Below are 24,803 nucleotides of genomic sequence, written 5' to 3'. Positions count from 1 at the left end.
AACATCTGAGGTCATCAGTCCCATGCACTTAGAACTACTTAAACCTAACTAACCTAAGGAGATCACACACATCCATACCCGAGGCACGATTCGAACCTGCGACCGCAGCAGCAGCGCGGTTACGGATTGAAGCGCCTAGAACCACTCGACCACAGCGGCCGGCACGTAATAGGTCAAAGGGCCTAATGTATGAAGATGAGGACGACGATGATTAGATTCTAGGAACGCTAGAGAGATCATTCGAGGGTCATAGAGTGGTAAGTGTTGGAGGCAGCGGACATCCTGTTTTGGCAGAGAGCGCTGGGGGTGAAAGCGGCGACGGCGTGGCTTTCTGTCGCGCACTCAGGGGTTGGACGACGCACGCCTCACGCCCCCGTTATGTCCCGTTCGCCTGCTGCCGGAGACCGAAGTGTATATATATAGATGCCCACATTGCCGGCGGGTGAGCGAATACCACAGCCAGACGGCGCTGGGACATCAGCTGACACACCGGCGAGGACACACTGCACTAGTCATTACACGGTGAGTGATCTCTACTACACTGTGTGTGCTGCCACCATTTGGCGCTGCGCGCTAAATCTGTACTGCTCTGCGGAATCTGACGATCAGTGATCCGCACATCTGCTACGGTAATACAAATTCCTTTTTTACTCAGCAGTTGCTACAGTTACTCATCAGTTGGTTTTGCAGTTCTTGTAGTCGCCGGCTGGAGTGGCCGTGCGGTTCTAGGCGCTTCAGTCTGAAACCGCGTAACCGCTACGAACGAATGTTCGAATGCTGCCTCGGCCATGGACGTGTGTCATGTCCTCAGGTTAGTTAGGTTTAAGTAGTTCTAAGTTCTAGGGTAACGATGACCTCAGCTGTTTAGTCCCATAGTACTCAGAGCCATTTGAACCATTTTTCTCGTAGTCGCCTTGTTTGTGGACAGGCTGGTTTTTCATACAAATCCAAAAATGTTTCAGGACATTTTTGCGCCATTGTCAGCGGCTATTTATTCAGTTCTGTAAACAATAAACATGTTTAAAGTGATAGTTACTCTGACAGCGGGCCTAAAACGAGTTTTAGTCTGCTATAATAATGTTTCTGCATTATCTGGCTGTTTAGGAACCTCTGTACATTATTGGATTTTCTATCTTGTCATCTGCAGTTACATAAAGTTATTTGATTTGCGAGTTGACATATTACTTTCTCTGTAAACATAGTCTTGCTGTGTGACAATATTTCGCTACTATATTTTGCCGTTACTGACAGTTTGTTTTCAAAATTCGTTTCTCATCTCTCTTCGCATCTGTGTAGTGTTGAAGAGTGCTTCTCAACAACAGATGAGAGTCGAGGCGAGACGCGATTTTCGAAAACAAACTGTAAATAGTGGCAAAACAAAGTCGCGAAATATTTCCACACAGCAGAATTAGGCTTAGAGAGAAAGTGACCTGATAATTCCCCAACGTCTCACAACTTTTTTTTTTTTTTTTTTTTTTTTGGCAAATGACAAGTTATCAATATCCAATAATGTGTAGGGGGTCCTATATAACACAATAATGTTAATGAATTTTGGTAATGGCAGCTACAGGCAAAAACGGTTTTTTGGTCTAAGTTTCGTTAGAATAATTATCAGTTAAAGTTCTTTACAATTTACAGAACTGAACAAAGAGAAACCATCGACGATGGCACATAAAGAAGCTGAAACGTTTTTGCGTTTAAATGTAAAAACAGTGTTTGCGCAACGGGCGGACCTTATATCCTGTAAAGTTCCAGCAGGGACAGCAACTGAAAGAAAGGAATCTAATAAATATTTATCAACAGAAAGCGAGTGTCGTACAAAAGATTAACAATGTCGAGTTAAAGGAAGGTACCTTGGCGTCAAATACGTATTTATTTTCAGTCGTATTACCTGTCAGATATAGTGCATCTATTATCTTACACATTTCTCATCAGTCACCAAGCGCGAAAATTGACAGACGCCAGCTGATTCAGCAGTAAGTTTATGATACGATTTTGGCCAAACAGTGTGCTGAACACTGCAATGGACTGTCGACTTGTGTGCTTGGTGACTGATGAAAAATGCATATTATTATCATCATCGCCGTCATCACCTTCACTTCAAGAGGTGGACTGCAATACCTGTTCCGAAAACCATATCGCCGTTGGACGTCGGGAGGTTCTCTGTCCTGAGGGCTTGTACTTCAGGCATAGTCTAGGCAGATTCCTTTCCAAATAGTTACAACAGCTGAATTCATACCTTTTAATTTTCCTTTCCGAGTCGAAAACCCCTAGCTCTTGCCGTATTCTGTGCTTCGTAATTTTTCGCCTGTGTGCAGCCATTGAATTGTCCTGAAAAATTTCATCTCAGCTAACGTAATTTTGCTTCTGTCCTTCGTTGTAAGTTCCCACAGCTCAGTTCCATACTATACTACCGGGACCACCGTTGATTTATAAAGCTTCGTCATAGTTTCCTTTGTGGTGTTACATTTCAGATTTCTGTGAATCCTTCTACATACATGTTTAAATCCGCAAACTTTTATATCTATTTCGCGCTCCATTCTTGAGGCTATTTCACATCCAAGGTAATTAAACGTGGATAACTACTCCAGTACTTTCGCAGCTATCTCAATTTTGCATCTTATCATGTTTTTTTCCCCAGAAAAGCTAATACTTTTGATTTATTTGGAGAAGTTGTTAGTCCATATTCTTCTGATATATAATTTAAGATGTATGCCCCTTTTGTAAATTATCTTTTGTATGTTGTACAATAACAGCATCGTGTTCGCATAAGATACTACTTTATCTGTACTGCGGCGTGAGCGTTAAACCATACATAAAAAATGTTTCCATCTTAGTATGACTTCGCCTAAATTCATATTAAAAAGTTTTAGGGAGAGATAGCAACGTCCAATTCCCTCATTAGGTTTTAGTGATGCTGTTAGTCGCTTACATCTTTCAATAAACACAGTAGTGTTTCCAGTAAAACGGAAAAAATAGCTGAAGTTGGAAATTCCACTTCCGTTTACTTGATGACTAGTACGCTTTGTAACTGTTCATTTGCACTTTGTTATACATATATGTTTATTAACTTGACATGGTCCTTATATTTTGGCAAATACCGTTTTGACTATCTGGACGATTGGAAATGGGTCCCGATCCGAAACTAATCATCAAGTAAATAAAAGTGAAATTTGCCACCTTGGCTGTTTTGCAGTTGTATTGATTAACACAAGTTGCTGCTCTGCAATTACTCTAGCATACTGGAAATTCCACTGCTTTTACTAGATTATCTGGTAAACCTCTTCTCATAAAGATTTCCCAGAGCACAATTAAAGCTGTCAAATACCGTCTGTTCTACGCTGACCACATTGTGTTGTATGCCCTTCTCATTGATACTTATTATTCTGTGGTGTATTTTTTAGGCACTGTCCCTATAATTTTCACGTCCACTCTGGTCATTTTTGTACACAGGAATGATCTTCGCATTTAGCGAATTCTCAGGTACCCTTCCTTATCTCCAGCACACATGTAAAACAATATACTTTATTACAAATTTTAATGGTCTTAATCACAACACAACGTACAGGTAATAACAACTGTAAGATAATCGATTTCAGTTGACCAGCAATCATTCTCAAATCATGCTTGCACTATAATAGTATACTACTAACGCCATAGACTCGACACCGAGCGAGGTGGCGCAGTGGTTAGCTCACTGCAAGACGACGATTCAAACCCGCGTCCGGCCATCGTGATTTAGGTTTTCCGTGATTTCCCTGAATCGCTTCAGGCGAATGCCGGGATGGTTCCTTCGAAAGAGCACGGCAGACTTCGATCCCCATCCTTCCCTAATCCGATGGGACCGATGTCCTTACTGTTTTGTCCGCTCCCCCAAATTAACCGACCAACCAACAGAATCGTTACTAAGCGCAATTTGTCAGCATTTAAAGGCTGGTCTGATGATGACAGCTCATAAAACAAGTCCCATACGGTGCAGTTGTAGTTTACTACGTTGCGCTGCGTTCAAGACAGTTCAAATTTACCATTAACCCCCTCGCCCTTTAAAGAATAGAGCTCCGAAGTATAAAACACCTTCAAACCTCTGATTGCTTCACAACTAAGTTAATGTGTTAAATGTTTGGCTTTCAGCATGTGAGCGAGAAAAAGGTTAGAAAAGGTTTGTAATTATGTTTTAATTTAGTTTAGTGAAACAATGAGCTGAAGTGTACACCTTGCACTGACTTAGCCATTTACTAATATAAGTAATAAAGAATACAGATCGCTTTGTCTTCATCACCTCAGCAAGTCAGGTCCTACGTTTTACATACAAGATTCATATGTATGTGATGGATGCTGTAACTGAAACAATTATGTGCACTCTAAGCAAATAAAAAGACGCACAGTAAAGGAATTATCCGAATGAGGCGGAAATCAGTACATGTGACATTCATATGCAGACCAGCAAATGATTACAGTTTCTGAAAAAATTGATGATTTATTCAAGAGAAACAGCGTCACAAATTGAGCATGTCAGTTACACGTTGGTGCAGCTCCGGCCCTTATGCAAGCAGTTACTCGGCTTGAGCATTGATTGGATTAGATGTGACATGTCTCCCTGAGGCACATCGTACGGAATTGGACAGTAAAACTCCCAAGCTGATTGGAGTCCCCACCCATAATGCGGAAAGTCGACGATAATCTACTCCCCGTTTTATTGCCCTCCATTGCAAGCTGTCTGGGCTTTCGTACCAGCCACGCAGTGCCTGCCGCATACGGCGAGAGTTTTTCCTGCTTGTCTTCTGGTCCGCCAAACCCCACCTTCGCCAGCAACATCGTCGCATCTTCCCGCAACTGAGACCGTCTGGAACATTATGGGTAGGATCCTCCAGATAGCTCAGGCTTTTGAAGATCTAACGCGCTACTTGGGCAGAACTTTGCACGATATCCATTAGGAGGACATCCAGTTAGTCAGTGCCAATCCATGTGGACTAGAGATAGATCATCTCATTATTGACTTGCTCAATTTGTGAAGCTCTTTTTCTCGAATGAATCATTAAATTTTTCTGACATTGTAATCACGTATTTGTCTGTACACGTAAATCACATCTTCTTATTCCGTTCCATTCTGATAATTCTTTCATACTGTATCATTTTTGTTGGGTGTATTTGATGCCAAAAACATGCCTTTAAGCTAATGCTGCGTAAAGCCTGGATTGGAAGACACTCGCTTACACGACACTGGTTGTCTGTACATAAACACTCACTTCAACAACTTTTTGTGGTCCCATGAGGACGTTCTGTACAGAGTCTAGTGAAGATCGACAGCGCAGTTTATAGGAGATACTTTATGTTAACTGGCATATATGGTAACAAAGAAAGTTCGTGAATTCGAACGCTCAGAACCACAGAAAGTGTGCTTAGAGTGCAAATCGGTCACTCAAAATATGTAACCATTCGCTTGCGAAACGCGGTTATTGTTTGCTAGCTGCTATTGTCTTGGGGGGGGGGGGGGGGGGGCTACTGCCGTGTGATTCGTAATCATGCCCTAAGGTTTGTACTCTGGTAGATGAATGTTATTCAAACAAGGATTTTACAGCTAAGATATTGCCCCAGAAGGCAACATAGTATTGCCAACCGCTTGCTGCGTACTTCTTTAGTCACGACAAGATCTACATAGGAACGATCGTTGATTTTGTGGCACACAATGTAAAAAAACCACAAGTAAAATTACACTCATCCTCATTTTATCATCAGATTTCACTATGAGTTGTACGGCCAACTTTCTGCGCCGCAGTACATGTTACAATATGCTTAGCAAATGGCACTGACATACCAGTAACATCGTTTGATAATGCAATTAGTTTGATATTTAACAGTTTCATCGCAAAAGTTGCGTTTAACATGAAAAAGTGGCTTCAGTCGGGTGTGCCTACTTTCTGTTCCACTTCGTTTAAATTCCACATCAGGACTTTGAGGAATCAATAACTGTGCAACATTATCGGGTCCGCAGTAAAAGTTGGTTATTGAGATAGCACAATTATTTTAAAAACAGGGAGATCGAGTAATAAGTCATGCCGTTGAAAGATATGTATTTTTGGTCCTTGTGCTTCTTCTTTCTTCGATTTCGGTGTTCTACGTATCAAGTGAAGTAAGTAACTTCATGATGTTTTCTTCCTGATTTTCAGTTTTTCCAGTATTTCTGCATTCTTTTCTGTGACCTGTTCTTCTTTCAACTCTCCACACTTTGATGCGCTTTCTGGCCCTTTCCTGAAAAACCCCCAACCTTCCTAATTTTGTTTCGAAATGTTGGTCTACCTAGAATATCTACCTCTATAAAGTTAATTTCTCCTTTGTCCTTTTTCAACTTCCCTGAACCAACTGATTTTATTCTGGTAGTTTTTTGGAATGGTCGCATACTTTTTTTTAGACAGAATTTCCGGGTTCATTCGAAACAAGAGACAATAAACGAAATTCGCCTTTTCCTAAGAGCAACAGATAGTTTGTCAGTTTGGCTGTGGATTTCTTCATTTCTGCTTTATAATAGTGTTGTAGTGCTGAATTTTTTTTCTATTGAGTGATTTATTGTAAACGTCATTCGTTAATTCATAAGCCAATTGCATTTTACTGAGCTCTGTTCTTGTTATCTACTTTATGCAAACCGTTTTGCTGTATTATCCCCATAAGTGCTTAAATTTATTCAGTCTATTGAATCTACCGTATCCTGTGCCTAGGAATTCTGAATAATTTGTAATGTTCGTTACGAACTGTGTTTCTCGAGAGAAATTTGCAATCCAGTCTTTTCCACTGTCTCTTTCAAAAGACTGATTTTCTCCTGTATCGATCTTTTCGGAAAATATTGCTTAACCATCTGCAAAGGATAGACAGTTGAGCTTGAAGTTCGAGTTTTCACAGCCAGAGTGATTTCTTGTGTTCCTTTTTCTTGACTAAGATTACATTCCGCTATTAACCTTTCCAAAACGCAGATGGAGTGTCATGGGGACAGGCCTTCATCTCCCTTCCACCTGTTTTATTTTCAAATCGTTTCGAAATTCTTCTACAGAATTTTGTTTTGCACTTTGTTTCAATCAATGTTCCTGTAACTGTTTCCATTTTTTTTTCTGTGTCGAAACCGTTTTGGTCTTATTATACCAGCTGAGGACCCGCCATTGCCCAGGTATATACGAGGGTTGGAACTTTAATAGTGGCAACTATTTATTTACAGCTCGTACAAAATAGATACGTGTTTCAAAGTTTTACTGACCTTCAAAGTAGTCACCAGCAATGTGTATAAACCTTCGCCAGCGATGTGTAAGTCGAGGATACTCTTAGCAGTGCCAGTTGTCTTGACAGTTCGAGCGGCGCGGTCTATTGACCGACGAATTTGAAGTTCTGAAGCGAATGGTGTAAAGTGTTTCCTTCAGTTTAGAATTCGAATTGAACTCACAAGGGCTTAAGTCAGGGGGCACAGTAGGTGGTATAGCACTCAGCAGCCCCATCAGTCAAACAAATCAGTAACAGCTTGCACTGTACGTACTTGAGCATTGTCCTGCAGAAGAATGGTCATGTCCTGCAGAAAGTGCCATCACTTCTGCCTCTAAGCTGGTCGTAGATTGTGTTCCTTATTGCTTCCGTGTGACCCTTATTCCTGGCTCTGCGTTGCTCCGTCTACGTTTTTCTTATTGTGTTTATTATTGACAGATATAATCTTATGATTATGCGTTTCTATTCTGTATTAGTTTTATTCTGTGACATGGCCAACTTTTGGCCCTGAAAATAATTTAATTTTTGTTTTGAAGAAGATGCCATTTTTGGCATCGAAACCTAAGTAAACTAAAAACTTTACCTTGCAACTGAAGGCTGAGTTTCTTATTGTCTGACCCCTGATACGTCAATATAAGACTCCGACAGGTGACACGCACGTAAGCATCCTGTCGGATCACCTGCGTCCGTTCATATCCATTGTGCATTCAGACTGACCTGGGCAATTCCAGCAGGACAATGCGACACCCCACACATCCAGAACTGCTACAGAGTGGCTCTGGGAACGCTCTTCTGTGTTTAAACGCTTCCGCTGGCCACCAAACTCCCCAGACATGTACGTCATTGAGCAAATTTGGGATGCTGTTCAGAAGAGGTCTCCACCCCCCTCGTACTCTTACGTATTTATGGTCAGCCTTGCAGCATTCATGGTGTCAGCACTACTTCAGACATTAGTCATACCACGTCGTGTTGCGGCACTTCTGGGTGTTCGTTAGGGTCCTACACGACATTAGGCAGGTGTACCAGTTTCTTTGGCTCTTCAGTGTAGGAGCGCGTCTCTCAATTGGTTATACGGGATGCAGAATATTAAGTGTAAAAACGCGCCACTATAGTGTAGAGGAAGTGGAGAAGGAGAAATTGATAGAGGACACTTGTGGTCCGTGAGGGCGGGGAACACCCTCGAACTGGTCTACAACAAACTACTGAAGCTACAGCGCACGCGAGTCGCACGAGATTTTCAGTTCCTCTTGCTCTCTCCACGCAAACCATTGGTCCTAATGAAAAATTAATATAACCATTTTAGTTAGAAATTTACTGTAGTTTACTTTAGTAACAGCACACGTTTGCGCTAAAGGCAGTGATTATCGGATTACGGAAAAAAATAGAAAATGCACAAAAGTGACCTTCAAACGCACCTCCAGCCCCACAGTCACTGTCAGCGCTAAGGGTGTTCACGGCATTCTCTTCTACCACTGTACACGCGAGTCATTTTCCATATCTGACGTTTCTTGTCTTTACTGACTGGCCTGTTATGCCACCGGCTTGGTGCTGCAGTTACAAACCATTAAAAGTTAATTTATGGATGTTCATCTTATTGCACGATTACGAGGGATTTGAGCTGATGGTATACAGGAGAAAAAATACCACCACAGCTGGTATCTTCAGAATGTCTTTATTCTATCACACGAGTAGTTTGGTCGGTACACTACCATCATACTCAGGCCCCACCACTGCCAAAAGAGTACCTGACTTTTTAGGCGCATTTACTGTGGTATCCTTGTTACTAGCACACGTGGGCTGGCTTTCATCAGGAGTCTACACTCGACACCGTGATGTCTCCAATGCGAAACTGGTCGCGTATAGAACCCGAGGTATGAGCACAGGAAAATCCCATTTTATGCGCTGCATTTTGGTAAGTATTAGGTACGCACGCTGTTGTAAGCAACAGGTCGAACATTATCATTTAGAAGACAGTCATGTTGTGAAAACCTATGTGTTGAAAACATCTGTCTGAGATTAAATGGCAACGCTTTTGAACTAGGATTTGAGACCATAGTGACAATGTGTCATCAGACCTTTTAATTGCGGATTCTAATGAGCCTTATGTCTGTTGCAGAGGGACACGTTATGAGTACATCTACATCTACATACATACTCTGCAATCCACCATACGGTGCGTGGCGGAGGGTACCTCGCACCAAAACTAGCATTTTCTCTCCCTGTTCCACTCCCAAAGAGAACGAGGGAAAAATGACTGCCTATATGTACGAGCCCTAAACTCTCTTATCTTTGTGGTCTTTCCGCGAAATATAAGTTGGCGGCGGTAAAATTGAACTGCAGTCAGCTTCAAATGCTGGTTCTCTAAATTTCCTCAGTAGCGATTCACGAAGAGAACGCCTCCTTTCCTCTAGAGACTCCCACCCGAGTTCCTGAAGCATTTCCGTAACAATCGCGTGATAATCAAACCTACCAGTAACAAATCTAGCAGCCCGCCTCTGAATTGCTTCTATGTCCTCCCTGAATCCGACCTGATAGGGATCCCAAACGCTCGAGCAGTACTCGAGAATAGGTCGTATTAGTGTTTTATAAGCGGTCTCCTTTATAGACGAACCACATCTTCCCAAAATTCTACCAAGACGACTGTCCGCCTTCCTCTCAACTGCCATTACGTGCTTGTCCCACTTCATATCGCTCTCCAACGTTATGCCCAAATATTTAATCGACGTGTCAAGCGCTACAGTACTAATGGAGTATTCAAACATCACGGGATTCTTTTTCCTATTCATCCGCATTAATTTGCATTTATCTATATTTAGAGTTAGCTGCCATTCTTTACACCAATCACAAATCATGTCCAAGTCATCTCTCATCCTCCTACTGTCACTCGACGACGACACCTTCCCGTACACCACAGCATCATCAGCAAACAGCCGCACATTGCTATCCACCCTATCCAAAAGATCGTTCTTGTAGATTGAAAACAACAGCTGACCTGCCACACTTCCCTAGGGCATTTAAAGAAGTCTTCGAGCCACTTACATATTTGGGAACCAATCCCATATGCTCGTACCTTAGTTAGAAGTCTGCAGTGGGGCACCGAGTCAAACGCTTTCCGGAAGTCAAGAAATATGGCATCCGTCTGATACCCTTCATCCATGGTTTGCAAGATATGTGAAAAAAGGGCGACTTGCGTTTCGCAGGAGTGATGCTTTCTAAAGCCGTGCTGATGCATGGACAGAAACTTCTCTGTATCAAGGAAATTCATTTTATTCGAACTGAGAATATATTCGACAATCCTGCAACAAACCGATGTTAAGGATATTGGTCTGTAATTTTGAGGATCCGTCCTTCTACCCTTCTTATATACAGGCGTCACCTGCGCTTTTTTTTTCATTCGCTTGGTACTTTACGCTAGGCAAGAGATTCGCGATAAATGCAAGCTAAGTAAGGATCCAATGCAGTAGAGTTCTCTCTGTAAAACCGAACTGGAATCCTATCAGGAACTAGAGATTTATTTATTTTCAACCCATTCAGCTGCTTCACAACCAAAGGGATTTTTATCACTATATCCTCCATACGGGAATCGGTACGACACTCAGTACGTGGCCAGCGGCTTTTCATGCGACGGCCGCTGATTTCCGAGATAATGGATGTTGAAATTTTATACGTACTTGTATCCATAACCTCAAAACTGTTTCGAGCAGGCAAACGTACTGCAGGGACTAAGGTTTATGACTAGCATGCAGGTGGTAAGCTGGTCAATCCCCGCCCACATCCTTCTTTTAAAATTTCGTAGTGTATAGTATCATTAAATAGAATATGTCACCGAAAATTGATCAAAAATAATTTTCGTCCCAGTACTTTCATTAACAGATCAATGTATAGAGTTTCCTTTCTTTAAAGGTGTATTCCACTTCTTTCTCGTAGTTAAAATTCCAAATATTTGGACAACTGCAAACAGTTCAAACGATGGACGAAGTATTAGCAGCTGCGGAAGGATTCTAGATGCAGACGAAAGTACTCGTCCCTGATTTGGACGTCGATTATGTAATTAACACCGATCAAACCGGTTGCCAGTACCAACCGCCGTACAACAGATACGTACCGGAGCGAAGTACTAAATCAGATTTGAGCACGATTAGTCATGCCTTCACAGCAATCATAATTGCAGCAGGAAAGATATTCCATTACGTTCTGTTATGTACGGAAGAACCATCAGGAAAATTTGGGCTGCTTGCTCAAAAAAGAGTTGACGACTCGACTCGTGAATTAAAAAATGTGATTGTGACCTGCAAGACATGAGGGAAGTTTATGATACTACTGCTCGAAGGGTTTCTAAAACTTGTCATCTCTCCGCAGGTGGGGGCAAGAGAAATGTGCATTGTTGATTAGTATCGAGGTCAGATTAATCAGACAGTTTACGATCAGATCTTTGTAGACGGAAGACAAGCAGGAACCTGAACAGTAAAAAATTGTCACGACCAAGTGTACTTCATTTTGTGAATGGCTCGATATTAATTTTTGTAGGCAGGTTTAAATTTTCAAGAAATAAACTGAAAAAGAGAAATCGGTTCTCGGGAAGGTTTCATTAAATTCCATTCTTTAATACTGCAGGAATTCAGTGCACAAGCTTTCACAAGAATGATGAAATAAATGCGATTCACATCGAATTTGATCGAAGAAAGAACAATCTTTTTCAGTTTAAAACAGCGTTTTGCGGTATCACTACTGAAAAAAAATCCGTGTGCCTGGAAGACAGCAGCTTTCATTAAGTGTGCGTGGTGCTCTACGGCTGGTTCTGGGACATACAGCATTCCGAGTTCTGCTGCAGCACAGCAAACAATGCAAACGATAGTGAGAAAGGCGACTATGTAATCTACTGCGTAACAAACGCAATTCACGTTTGAAGAAAGTGTGCGGTTGCGATTGATTTATTCGTGAAATTACTATGGAAAAACGATTATTTTTCATAATTTTGAATGACTTGTCCTATTTAATGATATTGTGTACGATAAATATGGAAAATAAGTACATACGCCGGGTTTCAACCCGCACCGCCAGCATAGGAGACCTTACGCATTTGAGTGTTTTGCAATGTTCGACAACGATCTGGGATGTTCCGAGATGTTTCTGAATATTCCGCAATCTTCCCGAATGTTCCAGACTATTCCCGAACATTCTAGAACATTGTGCAACATTGCGGAAGATTCTGGATCGTTGTCGAACGCTCTAGAATGCTATAGAATGTTCTCGAATCCAATCGAATGTTCTGAAACGTTCTAGAAATTTCTGGAGGGTGAAACAGCCATTATATCTTCAAAAGCGTTCCCATCGTGTTAAAACCGAAATGTTCTTCATGGAGGGGGGGGGGGGGGGGGTAGAGGGCTACCACACCATATACATCCCTTGATCGTACCGGGACTCGGTTTTGAGTTTTAGCTGCATGCATATTGTAACTTGCTGGTACACCTGCCTCCCGCAAGCAGACAGAAGTGCGCAGCGCGACGCGGCATGGACTCGATTAATGTCTGAACTAGTGCTGGAAGGAATTGACACAATAGGTTCTGCAGGGCTGTCCATAAATCCGTAAGAGTCCTAGGGGGTGGAGGTGTCTTCTGAACAGCACGTTGCAAGGCATCACATGTATGCTCAGTAATGTTCATGTCTGGGGAGTTTTGTGGCCAGCGGAAGTGTTTAAACTCAGAAGAGTGTTCCTCGAGCCGCTCTGTAACAATTCTGGATGTGTGAGGTGTCGCATAGTCCTGCTGAAATTGCCCAAGTCAGTCGGAATGCACAATGGACACGAATGGATGCAGGTTATCAGACAGGATGCTTACGTACGTGTCACCCGTCAGAGTCGTATCTAGACGAATCACGGGCCCCATATCACAACATAAGCTTATAATGTGAAATCCTGAGAATTGCAAAAACAAGCAAAACCCGTTCTTTAGGTATAACTTTCGTAGATCAGTTGTCACTCAAAATATGTTCACATTTCGCAGAATTTAGTAATAAAACCAACTGATAATGGCAGGGACGTGCTGAAACATGTTTGGGTGACATGAAGCAACAATGTTTTGAGTAACAGGTGGACCTTGGAATATATTTGTCTTCCTCTATGCCTGGTGCTGTATTGTGACGTAGCCAGGCATCATGTTTCCTTAGCCACGCAGAATTGGATACGCACCTATTGAGTTACATTCATCCAAATACTCATCCGTCTGAAGGTGAGTGAGACCGAACTGCTTGGAATTCTTGCATACATTCTTGAGGCCGGAAATATTCTGTCCACAAATCAGCACTGTGCGAAGCTCAGCTTACGCTTTTCTCACAGGATGTCCTGCGACCCATGGCTGAAAGCCCACAGGCAGAGTCCATATCCCTAGATTTCCGGAAAAGTACTTCACACGATGTCCCACTGAAGTCTCCTAACCAACGTACGAGAAGGCGGAATAGGTTCCCAGATACTAGTATGTAAGTGGCTCGAAGGCTTCTTATGTAGTAGAACTCTGTACGTTGTCTTCAACTGGGAGTGTCGATCAGAGACAGGGGTATCGTCAGAAGTTCCCCAGAGAAATGTGATAGAACCGCTCTTATTATCCACATACATAAACTAGCGAAGCCACCAATGCTTCGCAGTTGCTGAATATGTATGGCAATGTGACATACAGTCTAAAATCCTCCTCCCCCCCCCCCCCCACTTTCTCTCTGTCCATTTACTACTCCCCCCTTTTTGTTCATCTCCTCCTCCTCCCCCTCTCTCTATGTATAATCTCTCTCAGTCCTTCTGTGTTCATCTTCTCTTCCCCCTTCTCTGTGGCCATACCACCCCAGCCGGCCGGTGTGGACGAGCGGTTCTAGGCGTTACAGCCTGGAACCGCGTGACCGCTACGGTCTCAGGTACGAATCCTGCCTCGGGCATGGATGTGTGTGATGTCCTTAGGTTAGTTAGGTTTAAGTAGTTTTAAGTCCTAGGCGACCGATGAGTCCCATTATGCTCAGAGCCATTTGAACCATACCACCCCCTTTGGTACTCTTACTCCTCTGCCTTATATTGGCTTTGTACACTGTTAATGAAAACGAAACCTTGGCCGGGTGCTGAAATCGGATGAAAAGAATTAATAAAGCGGTTGGCGTCATTAGTATACAGGGTATGAGAGAGTCCTCTTCAGCTTCCGGTTTGCATAATTTTAATCTGTGCATGGGTAGGTCTGCAAAGTTTAGGATGATTCACATTTCGCAGTAGTATTCTAATTGGCGGATAAACCATAAATATAACTTTCGTGTTTTCTGTAAAACCGACAGTGAGGAAAAACAAAAACAATTTTGTTTGAAAATATGTGTGATGAGAGAGAATGTGTATGACAGAGAGAAATTGTGTAATGGTTTACGTGCTCTGCTTTCTTAGTTGCAGCTGGCTACGAGAAAGTGAAACCACATGTTTTCACACCACAGCAATTTTCTTTCATCGCAATTGGCTATAACAGAAAACCTATAGATGGCTTTTTAAAAAATATATAGGGTATGCCTGTTTGAATGTTTATTAGGAAATCGTATAAAAATGGGAAGTAAATTGGTCGTCTAAAAGCCTATGTCCGCCCGAAAACTCATAGAGTATTATCTAAAATTTTGAATAGGTGAAGAACTTTGGTTTATTGGAATAATTTTAGGAAAGTGTGGTTCATCTGTAAAGGAGACGGCTTATAGAAGACTAGTGCGATTCATTCTTGAGTACTGCTCGAGTGTTTGGATCCAAACCAGATTAAGGACAACGAAAGATTTGAGAACCAGGCTGGTTACTCGTAAGTTTGATCAACAGGCAGATATGTTAGCAGGGATACCTCGTTAAAACATATGACAATTCCTGAAGAGAAGGCGCCGATGTTTTCGAGGAAAACTATTGAGAAAATTTAGAGAATGGGCACTTGAAGCTGGCGACAAAATGGTTCAAATGGCTCTGAGCACTGTGGGACTCAACTGCTGTGGTCATCAGTTCCCTAGAATTTAGAACTACTTAAACCTAACTAACCTAAGGACATTACACACATCCATGCCCGAGGCAGGATTCGAACCTGCGACCGTAGCAGTCGCACGGTTCTGGACTGCGCGCCCAGAACCGCGAGACCACCGCGGCCGGCAAGATGGCTACAGAATGATCACTCCTTCCAATGTACGTTTCACGAACTGACCACGAAGATAAGCTGAGAGAGATTAGGGGTGAAACGGCGGTGTATAGGAGGCCGTTGTTCCGCCGCTCCATGCTAGAGTCGAAAATGATGGAAAATGACTAGCAGTGGTGCCAGATGCCATCTGCCACACGCCATCTGTGGCTTACCGAGTGTGTACGTACAGGGTGGCAATTACTGAACTACACTCATGCTCATACATTAAGGATAATGGCAGAAGGTGGTGCCACACAACGTGACACTACACAAAACTGGCGCTAATAGCATAGGCACATAGGGAACACACACGACATAGATTTGTAAGTCCACGGTATTGGTGATTCGTTGAGAAAACCGTCCCGAAACACAACTGCTACAAAATGCCACTGTACCCCGTTATCAAAATGGGATATGATCACCATGGACACGTACACAGGCCGCACAACGGCTTGGCATACTCCGGATCAAGTGTTCGAGCATCTGCTCGGGTAGAGCCTCCCATTCTTGCATCAATTCCTGTCGGAGATCCTGAAGTGTCTTAGAGGTTTGAAGACGTGCAGCGATACGTCGACCGAGAGGATCCAAGACGTGCTCGATGGGTTTAGGTTCTGAAGAACAGGTAGGCCACTCCATTCGCCTGCTATCTTCTGTTTCAAAGTACTCCCCCACGATGGCAGCTCGGTGGGGCCGTGTGTAATCATCCATGAGGAGGAAGGTGTGACCCACTGCGTCCCTGTAAAAACGGACGTACCGATACACCTGACATGTTACAGTTCCTCTGTCAAAGACATGAAGGGGTGTACGTGCACCAATCATAATTCCACCCCACACCATCAAACCACGACATCCATACAGATCTCTTTCAAGGACATAAAGGAGTTTGTATCTGGTTCCTAGTTCACGCCAGATGAAAACCCGTCGAGAATCAGTGTTCAGACTATACCTGGACTCGTCTGTGAACGTAACTTGGGACCACCGTTCCAATGACCATGTACTGTGTTCTTCACACCAGGCTTTACGGGCTCTCCTGTGACCAGGGGTCAGTGGAATGCACCTTGCAGGTCTGCGGGCGAATAACCCGTGTCCGTTCAGTCGTCTGTAGACTGTGTGTCTGGAGAGAACAGTTCCAGTGGATGCGGTAATGTCCCAGCAAGTACGCCGTGGCCGTCTGCGGGCACCGATGGTGAGGTGTCAGTCTTCTTGTCGTGTTGTAAACTCTGGACGTCCCGCACTGTAGCCCCTGGACACGTTTCCTGTCTGCTGGAATCGTTGTCATAATATTGAGATCATACGTTGTGGCACACGGAGGGCCTGCACCTGCTGTGACCAGCCTCCAGTCGCACTAGTATTATACCCCTCATAAAGTCATCAATATGTGTTCTTTGAGCCGTTTTCAACACACAGTCACCATTACCACGTCTGAAAACGTCTGCACACTTGCTCGCTTCATCGTACTCTGACATGCACGAACACACCTCTGCGTAAGTTGACTGCTGCCAGCGCCACCGTGCGACGGCCGCAGGTCAAATGCACCGCATGGTCATACACCGAGGTGATGTAAACCCGAAAACCGCCCACGAGAGTGTTTTTTCACCATATATGAGCGTGTATGAAGAAAAAAAACATAAATTAGTTACAAACTACTGCGTTCACACACTTTATTCAACATGTAAACGTCACTACAGATATCCAGATTTAGATTATGACATGTTCGATATGTGTGCCTTCATTGGCGATGATGTGGAGCAGACGAATAGCGAAATTCTGCATGACTCGCTGAAGTGTCGGAGCATCGATGCTGTCCATGACCTCCTGAATGGCTCTTTTCAGCTCAGAAATGTTTTTGGGGCTATTGCTGTACACCTTGTCTTTAATACAGTCACATGTGTTCAGATCCGGAGAGTACGGCGACCAATCGAGGCTCATGCCTGTGACCCCTGGGCACCCCAGAGCCATAATGGGTCCCCATAGTGCTCCTACAGGACATCAGACACTCTCCTGCTTCGACGGGGCCGAGCTCCGTATTGCATGAACCACATCTTGTCGAAACCAGCGTCACTTTGGATAATGGGGATGAAATTATCTTCCAAAACTGATGGCGCTCGATCTTCCACCATAATCGAGTCTTCAACATGAGGTGCCAAATATGAGGTAGCCAAGGAGGTGAAAACGTGGATTCTACTACGCCAACACTGTTTCGTAGCTACAACAGGAAAACACAATTAGCGGGAGTTCAAAATAAGAAAGTATTTATTACTTCACTTTGCTGTAGTCCATGATCAGTTGGTTGAGAATTATAGGAGACGTCACTAGGGTAAGCGTCTGTAGAATGACATAATTTACAACTCACAAAGCTTGCAGTGACGAAGTAATCTCTCGTAATCTTGAATGTCGAATCGGGTGAATTTGAAGACTAACTGGGAACCGAGTTACAAAGACTTGACGGCAGCAATGACTGAGCTGCAGACGATGACTAACATCGGCGCTGGCTGACCACTGAGCGCGGCTACGAACTGCAGACTGCCACAACTGCACTACTCTCCTGCTGCACATAAAGTGGCCTAGCGGCGAGCATAAGTACTGCGAGGTACTGTGAAACCCAGCTCGCGCTATTCGTCCACGAGACTCAGAGGGCCATAGACACGGGTTCACAGGTAGATGCCGTGTTTCTCGACTTACGCAAGGCGTTAGATACAGTTCCCCACAGTCGTTTAATGAACAAAGCAAGAGCATATGGACTATCAGACCAATTGTGTGGTTGGATTGAAGAGTTCCTAGGTAACAGAACGCAGCATGTCATTCTCAATGGAGAGAAGTCTTCCGAAGTAAGAGTGATTTCAGGTGTACCGCAGAGGAGTGTCTTAGGACCGTTGCTATTCACAATATACATAAATGACCTGGTGGATGGCATCGGAAGTTCACTGAGGCTTTTTACAGATGATGCTGTGGTGTATCGAGAGGTTGTAACAATGGAAAATTGTACTGAAATGCAGGAGGATCTGCAGCGAATTGTCGCATGGTGCACGGAATGGCAATTGAATCTCAATGTAGACAAGTGTAATGTGCTGCGAATACATAGAAAGATAGATCCCTTATCATTTAGCTACAAAATAGGTCAGCAACTGGAAGCAGTAAATTCCATTAATTATCTGGGAGTGATTTAAAATGGAATGATCATATAAAGTTGATTATCGGTAAAGCAGATGCCAGACTGACATTCATTGGAAGAATCCTAAGGAAATGCAATACGAAAACAAAGGAAATAGGTTACAGTGCGTTTGTTCGCCCACTGCTTGAATACTGCTCAGCAGTGTGGGATCCCTACCAGATATGGTTGATAGAAGAGATAGAGAAGATCCAACGGAGAGCAGCGCGCTTCGTTACAGGATCATTTAGTAATCGCGAAAGCGTTACGGAGATGATAGATAAACTCCAGTGGAAGACTTTGCAGGAGAGACGCTCAGTAGCTCGGTACGGGCTTTTGTTGAAGTTTCGACAACATAGCTTCACCGAGGAGCAAGCAGTATATTGGTCCCTCCTAGGAGCGAAGAAACCATGAGAATAAAATCACAGAGATTAGAGCCCACACCGAGGCATACCAGCAATCCTTCTTTCCACGAACAATACGAGACTGGAATAGAAGGGAGAACCGATAGAGGTACTCAGGGTACCCTCCGCCACACACCGTCAGGTGGCTTGTGGAGTATGGCTCTAGATGTAGACTGGCTGTGTACTATTTCGCTAACACAGCCGTTCTTCTGTTCCGTGTATTGGGAGTCTCGCATGTGGCGGATCGATCTCTCAGGCGGCGTTGTGGTCGTATGACTGATGACATCACAAGAACCTTCACGTACCGTTCGGTAGCCACCCTACCATCGAGGAATATCGCACCGATTATTCCGTGACCGGACAATGCACGCCACACAGTCATCCGTCGAGGGTGAAGAAACTCCTCTATTGCGAAATGCGGATTCTCAGTCACCAAAATGCGCCAATTTTGCATATTGACGAACCCATGTTGAAAGTTAGCTTCTTCGCTAAACCAAACCATACAGCGCATACTAATCCCCAACAAACCCCATGTCCAACTGACCAGTTTGAACGTTCTAACACAAACCATTCAGAACTTATCTACATCTACATTTACATGATTGCTCTGCAATTCACATTTAAGTGCTTGGCAGAGGGCTCATCGAACCACAATCATACTATCTCTCTACCATTCCACTCCCGAACAGCGCGCGGGAAAAACGAACACCTAAACCTTTCTGTTCGAGCTCTGATTTCTCTTATTTTATTTTGATGATCATTCCTACCTCTGTAGGTTGGGCTCAACAAAATATTTTCGCATTCGGAAGAGAAAGTTGGTGACTGAAATTTCGTAAATAGATCTCGCCGCGACGAAAAACGTCTTTGCTTTAATGACTTCCATCCCAACTTGCGTATCATATCTGACACACTCTCTTTACTATTACGTGATAATACAAAACGAGTTGCCCTTCTTTGCACTCTTTCGATGTCCTCCGTCAATCCAACCTGGTAAGGATCCCACACCTCGCAGCAATATTCTAACAGAGGACGAACGAGTGTAGTGTAAGCTGTCTCTTTAGTGGACTTGTTGAATCTTCTAAGTGTCCTGCCCATGAAACGCAACCTTTGGCTCGCCTTCCCCATAATACTACCTATGTAGTCTTTCAAACTGATGTTCGTAATTTTAACACCCAGGTACTTAGATGAATTTACAGCCTTGCGAATTGTACCATTTATCGAGTAATCGATTTCCTCGTTATTTAGCGTCAACTGCCACCTGCCACACCATACAGCAATCTTTTTTAAATCGCTTTGAAACTGATACTGGTCTTCGGATGACCTTACTAGACGGTAAATTACAGCATCATCTGGGAACAATCTAAGAGAACTGCTCAGATTGTCACCCAGGTCATTTATAAAGATCAGGAACAGCAGAGGTCCCGGGACGCTTCCGTGGGGAACACCTGATATCACTTCAGTTTTATTCGATGATTTGCCGTCTATTACTACGAACTGCGATCTTCACGAATCCAGTCGTACAACTGAAACGATACCCTATAGGCCCGCAGCTTTATCAGTAGTCGTTTGTGAGGAACGGTGTCAAAAGCTTTCCGGAAATCCAGAAATACGGAATCAACTTGAGATCCCCTGTCTATATCGGCCATTACTTCGTGCGAATAAAGAGTTAGCTGCGTTGCACAAGAGCGATGTTTTCTGAAAGCATGCTGATTACGTACCAATAGATCGTTCCCTTCGAGGTGATTCATAATGTTTGAATACAGTATATGCTCCAAAACCCTACTGCAAACCGACGTCAATGATATAGGTCTGTAGTTCGATGGATTACTCCTACTACGCTTCTTAAACACTGGTGCGACCTGCGCAATTTTCCAATCTGTAGGTACAGATCTACCGGTGAGCGAGCGGTTGTATATGATCGCTAAGTAGGGAGCTATTGTAGCAGCGTAATCTCAAAGGAACCTAATAGGTATATAATCTGGACCTGAAGACTTGTCCGTGTCAAGCGATTTGAGTTGCTTCGCAACCCCTAAGGTGTCTACTTCTAAGAAACTCATGCTAGCAGCTGTTCGTGTTTCAAATTCTGAAATATTCCATTCGTCTTCCGTGGTGAAGGAATTTCGGAAAACTGCGTTCAATAACTCCGCTTTAGCGGCACAGCCATCGGTAACTGTACCATTGGCACTGCGCAGCGAAGGTATGGAGTGCGTCTTGCCACTTGTGTACTTTACATACGACCAGAATTTCTTCGGATTTTCTACCAGATTTCGAGACAATGTTTCGTTGTGGAACCTATTAAAGGCATCTCGCATTGAAGTCCGTGCCAAATTTCGCACGTCTGCAAATTTTAGCCAATCTTCGGGATTTCGCATTCTTCTGAACTTTGCATGCTTTTTCCGTTGCCTCAGCAACAGCGTTCGGACCTGTTTTGTGTACCATGGGAGATTAGTTCCATCTCTTACCAATTTATGAGGTATGAATCTCTCAATTGCTGTTGCTGCTATGAATTTGAGCCACATCTCGTTCTGAAGGAATGGAGATTGTCTCTTAGGAAAACTTCTAGTGACACTTTATCCGCTTTTTTAAATAAATTTATTTTGGGTTTGTTTCTGGTGGATTTGGAAGAAACGGTATTGAGCCTAGCTACAACGACCTTGTGATCATTAATCTCTGTATCAGTCATGATGCTGTCCATTACTTCTGGATTGTTTGTGGCTAAGAGGTCAAATGTGTTTTCGCAACCATTTACAATTCGCGTGGGTTGGTAGACTAACTGCTCGAAATAATTTTTGATGATATTATTTCCAATAATTGTCAGCCTGTAGATGTAGATGTATTGTGACTGACTGTCACTGACTCGCCTTAGCCATCTAACTGGAGTGTTTGTTGTGAAGGTTACAAAATGGTTCAAATGGCTGTGAGCAGTATGGGACTTAACATCTATGGTCATCAGTCCTCTAGAACTTAGAACTACTTAAACCTAACTAACATAAGGACATCACACAACACCCAGCCATCACGAGGCAGAGAAAATCCCTGACCCCGCCGGGAATCGAACCCGGGAACCCGTGTTGTGAAGGCACCATTGCAGCAAGTGGTGTGTGTGTGTGTGTTGCAGATGAGGCGAGTGTCGCTATGGCTGCTGGTTTTGGGGGTGGGCGTTCTGGGGGCGGTGGCCGAGGGGCCGGTGCCGTACCCCGGCGTGCCGCTGCCGCCGCCCTCGGTGGACCCCGGGGCGCCCTACACGCACTACGCGCCCGCCGACCCCGGCTTCACCTTCCAGACCGGCTACGAGGGCTTCCTGGTGCCGGTGGAGCAGCAGCTGCACTCGCTGCTGCCGCCCGGGCCCTGGAGCGCCTTCACCTCCGTCTTCCTGCACTTCCTGCCCAAGTTCGGGCTCAAGCTGATCGGCACGGTGGGCCTGTGGCTGCTGGGCTTCTCGCTGGTGGTGCTCCTGGGCGGCGGCTTCACCGTCGCCGTCTGCACCTTCACGCCGCTCTGCACGCTCACCTTCCTGGGGTTCCCCTTTGGCAGGGCGCAGGTGCGCGAGTCCGTGAGGGCCTTCCTCGAGGACGACCGCCTCACCCAGGCGGCCGCCTTCGTCACCGAGGCCCTCGACAAGTACGCCAAGATGAACGCCAAGGCGGGGAAGTCCCTCGGCGAGAAGGCCAACGCCCTCGACAAAGAAGACAAAAAGAAAGCGTGAGGCACGCGTAACCCTCCTCTTCACTGTGTTCCAACACGGTACAGCAATGGCAGCCACACCTCCAATTTGTTCACGTCTCCGCTCGTGACGACAGGATTACATGTCCAGTCCACCATCTTTCCATACAGCACAACACTTTATCAGACCCCTTCGAATTGTGGCATAGTACTCTGGGGAGACCTGAACTTCTGTCACGATACGTGGATGCAGAGTCATCTGGTCATCTTCAGGTGTACATCATGGAAGTACGCCGAGCTCATCCACTTAGGATACCACTGGCACATATCTGGTGTACTGCTGTTTATCAGTCACCATCATATTTTCCACTTTGTACTTCCTCATTTGAGGCAGTTCCTCACTGAACTGTCGACCTAACATTATAATTACGTGATCAAATGTCTAGCCCAACATCTTCCCACGTATCACTACATAACGTCAAGTTACTACAACATTTGATGCAGTATGACAGTCTTACCATGTATGTTCTCGTTTCTGCAGCAACTTCTTGCTACAAGCACTTTCTGGAGTGCAGCCGTTACCAATAGCCCTCCTGCTATTCTGGTATTTCCCCTCCGAACCGTACAGCTATCCTCTGGGACAACTGTAAGAGAATTGCCCCATTCTTCCCTCCCATTTTATAAAGTAGTAGATCGCATGACAGTGGTGGCTGAAGAGATACCATTGAGGAGGCAGAGATTCACACTGCTCGCCTATCCTCTACCTTGGACATCATTGATATGCCTTCTCGGTGAGGGCACTACATTGCCATTCAGATCTAACTGCTGTAGATTGGATAGCGCGTCGTCCTCCTGTCCAGCAAATTTATTTCAAGATAACCATTCGACACAGTATAAAATGGTGATCTAAAGACTTAAACGTGATTAGGTTAGGCAAAAACAAATTATTTTACCGTTATATTTCCTGAATATTACCTCTACCTATCAGTGGTGAAAGGTATCACTGTTTCCGAGAATAGAAAGACAATGATGTCTATGAAGATGTTGTATAATCGAAAAAACACACTAGCTGTCAAACGTGTTTTACAGTAATTGTGACACTGAAGTACCTGGCTCAAGTCAGAGATTATGCAACTATGCTGTAGGAGATAGTATTATGGGAGTGCATGCGTACCGCTTGTCACCAAAGAGATATTCTAGAATGATCCTTGTACGTAATTTATGTCTCATAATTGCTTGTATATAATAATCATTTACATTATTTATGTATTTATTTAATATTTATAGCAGCCAGTAAATGTAAATAAAATTGACTACCATGGTTATGTCCAATAAAAGTGCACTGTTTCCCATTTCCATTCATTATTTTTTGTTTCCATATAGCATAAAGTATGCCACATCATACTATATACTCGCTCAAATGTTGATGGAAAGATATAATTTAAATACATCAGATATTATCTGACCATGTGAGTTAATGTTATTTTGCCATCAATAGCGTCACTATGTAATTCACAGAAAACTGACGAGAAAATTTAGAAATCAGTAAATAATATTATACACATTTAGAAAATCACAGTAAATTAAAACACTAATATAATTAGTTACACGTTACATTGCAAGGCTCTAAATTACGCTGAGAAACTCCTATACATAATTAAAGGGGTGTAGCACAAGGAAGGCTTACGATTTAGATCGGAAACTCTGGGCTTCATCGCTATTTATTTGTTTTCTAGTTTGGCTGGCTTATTAAAAATAATATTTACAGAGTAGTACACACACAGATTTTTTATGCTCAGTGGCTGAAGAGATGTTGGCGAAATATAAATCGTATTTCCATCCTTTGTTCCCGTCATAAATTTGCAAGTTGCTTTTGAATGTGCCCACGCTATTGTAGACAGCTCAAACGAAAGAGTGTGTGTGGAAAAACACCAGAGCTGGAATTCCGGGCAGCTAGAGCAATGACTCCAAGCAGTTTTTTTCGTTTTTATCAATTTACATCTTGTACCACGAAAGTGGAATCGGGAATTACAGGATCATGGAAATGATCTGGAAGGACTCGAACTCTTTAACTAACATCATTTATTCTAGGATAGAAATATTTATTCGGTAGTCGAGCGGTTCTAGGCGCTTTAGTCCGGAACCGCGCGACTGCTACGGTCGCAGGTTCGAATCCTGCCTCGG

At 43.7% G+C, this 24,803-nt stretch overlaps 1 protein-coding gene across 1 annotated transcript; it reads left to right on the top strand.

The window, feature by feature from the left end:
* Positions 1 to 334: 334 nt before the first annotated feature.
* LOC126291816 (uncharacterized) lies at positions 335 to 23,973 on the top strand. Its single transcript, XM_049985512.1, has 2 exons — positions 335 to 522; positions 22,075 to 23,973. Exons 1-2 carry the CDS (start codon positions 424 to 426, stop codon positions 22,660 to 22,662), a joined length of 687 nt encoding a protein of 228 aa, XP_049841469.1. The 5' UTR covers positions 335 to 423; the 3' UTR covers positions 22,663 to 23,973.
* The last annotated feature ends 830 nt before the right edge of the window (positions 23,974 to 24,803 follow it).

Source organism: Schistocerca gregaria, chromosome 9, assembly GCF_023897955.1.
Source record: "Schistocerca gregaria isolate iqSchGreg1 chromosome 9, iqSchGreg1.2, whole genome shotgun sequence".
Classification (NCBI taxonomy): Eukaryota; Metazoa; Arthropoda; class Insecta; order Orthoptera; family Acrididae; genus Schistocerca; species Schistocerca gregaria.
This window is presented reverse-complemented; position numbering and strand designations above follow the sequence as displayed.